The sequence below is a fragment of the Acanthisitta chloris genome, unplaced genomic scaffold (genome assembly GCF_000695815.1).
Source record: "Acanthisitta chloris isolate BGI_N310 unplaced genomic scaffold, ASM69581v1 scaffold7111, whole genome shotgun sequence".
In the NCBI taxonomy this organism is placed as follows: Eukaryota; Metazoa; Chordata; class Aves; order Passeriformes; family Acanthisittidae; genus Acanthisitta; species Acanthisitta chloris.
The window spans coordinates 27,443-31,628 of record NW_008655412.1 but is presented as its reverse complement, the minus strand read 5'-3'; the positions used below and the strand labels follow the sequence as shown (position 1 = coordinate 31,628).

Genomic DNA, 4,186 nt, shown 5'->3' with positions numbered 1-4,186 from the left:
CATCCAGCTGAAGTGGCAGCTGGAGCAAGTCCAGAGGAGGACACAAAGATGCTCAAAGAGCTGGAGCAGCTCTGCTATGGAGCCAGGCTGAGAGAGCTGGGGATGTTTAACCTGGAGAAGAGAATCATAGAATTTTAGGTGTTGGAATGGGCCTAATAGATCATCTAATCCCAACCCCCTGCCATGGGCAGGGACACCTCCCCACTGGACCAAGTTGCTCAAGACTTCATCTAGCCTGGCTTTGAACACTGCCAGGTTTGGGGCATCCACTTTGGGGCATCCACTGTCTCCCTGGGCAATCTTGTACCAGTGTCTCACCACCCTCATAGTAAAAGTCTTTTTCATAATATCTAACCCAAAATTTCTCTCTTTCAATTTGTACCCTAGAGAAGGCTCTGGGGAGAACTGGGAGCCCTTTCCAGTACCTAAAGGGGCTCCAAGAAAGCTGAGGAGGGAATTTGGATAAGGGCATGAAGGGACAGGACAAAGGGGAATGTGTTTAAACTAAAAGAGGGTCGATTTAGATTAGATATAAGGAAGAAAATTTTGATGATGAGGGTGGTGAAACACTGGCACAGGTTGCCCAGAGAGATGGTAGATGCTCCATCCCTGGAATTATTCAAGGCCAGGTGGACTGAGGCTCTGAGCAACCTGATCTAGTTGAAGATGCCCCTGTTCATTGCAGGGGGCTTGAACTAGATGATCTTTCAAGGTCACTTCCAATCCAGACCATTCTGTGATTCTTTAGGATTGCTCTTATCTCCTGATCTTGCTTGTGCAGCTGCTGTGAGCTGCAGGATTGCTCACAGCCAGGGTAAAGTGAGGAAGATGCCACAAGTAGTGGCAGTAGCTGCTTCCAGAAACATCTACTAGGAAAGTTATCTCATAAATACCATTTGGCATAAGTTGGGGAAAAGCAAGGACAGCATGCTTTCCCAAGCTGTCATCTGGAAAAGTTTCTGTGGTTATTCCTTGTGGTCCCTCTGACCCTTGGGATGAACAAAATGCAAAGAATTGGCCAGTTAAAAAGTGTTCACTGACTGGGGAGTTAGTGTGTGGGCAAAAAGACTTCTGCTCATCAGGTTTTGTTGTCTGTCTGCTAATTTAATGCCATAGAAATGCACAAAAACATTCTGGAAATTCCTTGGAGTTTTTGCCTTCTAGGACATGCAGGAAGGGTATAAAATAGAGGTAAATTAACATCTCTACAAAGATGCTTACCTAGAGTAATTGCACTTGTGGATATCAGACCTCCTCTGAAACAAGATCTGTTAAGAGCCATAGGACAAACACATGAAGAAAAAGGTCAACAAAAGCTTGAGGGTAAATGATCTTTACTATTGTGATTCCTCCACAGGGAATGTCTTGCTGTGCACAGCAGACTGAGGTTAGTAAGAGAATTTGGTTTTCTTACCTCTTCGTTTACTCTTGTTCATTTGCAGGATGCCTTTGTGGCATTCCATGTGGACAAGGTGGTGGTGAGCAAGTACTTGCAGCCACTGCAGATTGGGGAGCTGGCTCCAGATCAACCCAGTGTTGAGCCCACTAAAAATGTAAGTCTGTCCTCATAAATCAGATCAAAGGAGACTAAAGGGAAATATTCTGAGTTTAGACCTTGTTCTCCCATATCTTCACAACATTTGTTCTGCCACCTAGAAACAATACATGAAGATTAGGCTAAATCCACATTATGTGGCTGGGGATGAGATTCCTGAAGATTTGTTTTTTGTTATCACACTAACACTTGTTTTGTTCTTGTGAATATCACAACTATCTCTTTTTCTTCCTTCCTGGCAGAAACAAAGCTGGATTGATCTAGCACCTGTGCTGTGCTCATTCCTTCTCCCATTCTCCTTCCTCAGTGCCCACCAGCCTGGGACCAACAGGGCTGGAGGTGCAGGTTTTTAACTCCCCCCCTTAAATCCTGGGAAGAGTAAAGTGAAGACTCATTAAAAGGAAACATTTCATCCAAAGACCTACCACGAGGTGGCATGTGAAGCTCATACACACCCAGAACAACCTCCACCTGAGCCCTCTGCTGCCTGCCAAGGAGAGGATGGAAGAAGCACTGAGGATTAGTTTTAGGGGTTGGGGGTGCAGACACTGTGTGGTGGCTGCTGCTGCTTCCTCTGCTCTGTGCACCTTCGCAGAGACGCAGAGAAGCTGTAGGAGAGCAATTTTAGTTCACTTGTGTGCAAACTCTGCTCTTGCCCTTTTAGCCAGATCCTTTGTTTTCTTTCCTCCATTGAGGTGGTGTGTGAGTTTTGAGGCCACAGTGCTACCCTGTAGACACAGGAATGTGTAACAGTGGTGCTTCCCTTAGGAAATGCTGGTGAAAGACTTTCGGGAATTGCGTGCTACTGTGGAGAGAACAGGACTTCTGGAGCCCAATCAACTCTTCTTCTTCCTGCACCTCGCTCACATCCTGCTGTTGGATACTGCTGCCTGGCTCATCCTCTACTACTTTGGGACATCCTTAATACCCTTTGTTGTCTCTCTGCTGGTGCTGACCATTTCCCAGGTAAGCAACAAAGTCCCCAGCATGGCCTTGTGTCAGCTTCCACACACATAGTCACATCCCAGTTTTTAGTTCTCCATTTCCTTACAGTTTTACATCATAAAAAGACAACCACTACATGGATGCAAAGAAGAAATTCTGCACATGGGAAGCTCCCACTAAACCTAGGCTGGAGTTCTTTCAGCAAGATACATTCTGGGGGAATCAGGAGTATCAGGATTTCATAGTCCCTTTCTGATTGGGACTTTGGAGCAGTGTCTGAGGAATAACTCTTAAGATTTATAAGCAAAGGTGTGTGTGGCACTGTCCTGGTCTCAATTCCTGATTTTTTCCCCTCCCAAAGTGTTCCTTTCCCTCTTCCAGGTCCAGGCTTCATGGTTACAACACGACTTAGGACACCTTTCAGTATTCAGGAAGACCAAGTGGAACCACTTGCTGCACAAGTTTGTGATGTGCCATTTGATTGTAAGTACCTGAGCCTGGAAAACTTGTGAGATTTGATCGTTTTCCTGTAAAAGTTTGTGTTCTGAAGCCTCTGTGAAGAACAGTGTGTTCAGCACTGGAGAAGGAGAGCAACTGAGGAGAATCTGGCTCAGAGCATCATGCTTTTCATCCTTTGTTCTTCATTAACCAGGGAGCATCAGCCAAATGGTGGACTCTCCTGCACTCCCAGCACCATGCCAAACCCAACTGCTTCCGCAAGGACCCTGACATTGATATGCATCCCTTCCTCTTCACTCTGGGCAAGAAATTCTCAGTGGAGGTCAGTGGGGGGGGGGAGGGAAGACCACCCTAGTCAAGAAACCCATGCTGCACCTTGAAGGTCTAAAACTGAGATGTGGTGGCAGTTTCTGTAAAAAATTCCCTTTCATCTGGGTCTACTTTCTTCATAGTTCACGTTAAGTTCCTTTAAGAATGTCTTACACAGCTGCCAAGCAGTTGTAAATGAATTAGATGTGATATATGATGGATGTACACAAGGTGGAAAATCCACCAACAAAGTTGGTTATAGAAACTTAATGGCCTAGAACAACTCCTCAGTAATTATTGATTATTAGATAACTTACAAATATTAATATAAAGTATGTCTGGGATTATTGCTTTAATATTAAGATACAGGTGGCAGCAGTAAAATATTTCTCTCCTTGGAAGGTATTTGCCTTCATGAAAGTGTTATTTAAGTGTACAGAAAGAGAGAAGAAAGAAGGGAAAAAATGAGAGGAAATACATATGGCTATTTTTGATTGATAATACAACTTAGCCTGGAAATAGCTAATTCTTCATAAAATGAATTAGGAATATGGTAAGAGTATAAACCTAAGGAAATCACCAGTTAAAATTCCCCTCTGTCAATGCTCAATGTTGTTTTTACCATAACTTACAGATCACACTATCTTACAATGGGCAAAAGGCATCAAATCCTCAGATTAATGGAATGAGTGTTTATAGGAAAAGTGTATTACTGGAAATAGCTAATTCTTCATAAAATGAATTAGGAATATGGTAAGAGTATAAACCTAAGGAAATCACCAGTTAAAATTCCCCTCTGTCAATGCTCAATGTTGTTTTTACCATAACTTACAGATCACACTATCTTACAATGGGCAAAAGGCATCAAATCCTCAGATTAATGGAATGAGTGTTTATAGGAAAAGTGTATTAGTAAAC

At 43.5% G+C, this 4,186-nt stretch overlaps 1 protein-coding gene across 1 annotated transcript in view; it reads left to right on the top strand.

The window, feature by feature from the left end:
* Positions 1 to 1,442: 1,442 nt before the first annotated feature.
* The window catches only part of LOC103810955 (fatty acid desaturase 1-like), a gene marked incomplete at its 5' end in the record, with an annotated part of 7,921 nt that continues 5,177 nt past the window's right edge, over positions 1,443 to 4,186 (top strand). The window contains 4 exons of the mRNA XM_009083887.1: positions 1,443 to 1,553; positions 2,324 to 2,521; positions 2,882 to 2,983; positions 3,153 to 3,281. Of these exons, the coding sequence (XP_009082135.1) occupies positions 1,443 to 1,553; positions 2,324 to 2,521; positions 2,882 to 2,983; positions 3,153 to 3,281 (540 nt within the window). The remainder of the gene's footprint in view (positions 1,554 to 2,323; positions 2,522 to 2,881; positions 2,984 to 3,152; positions 3,282 to 4,186) is intronic.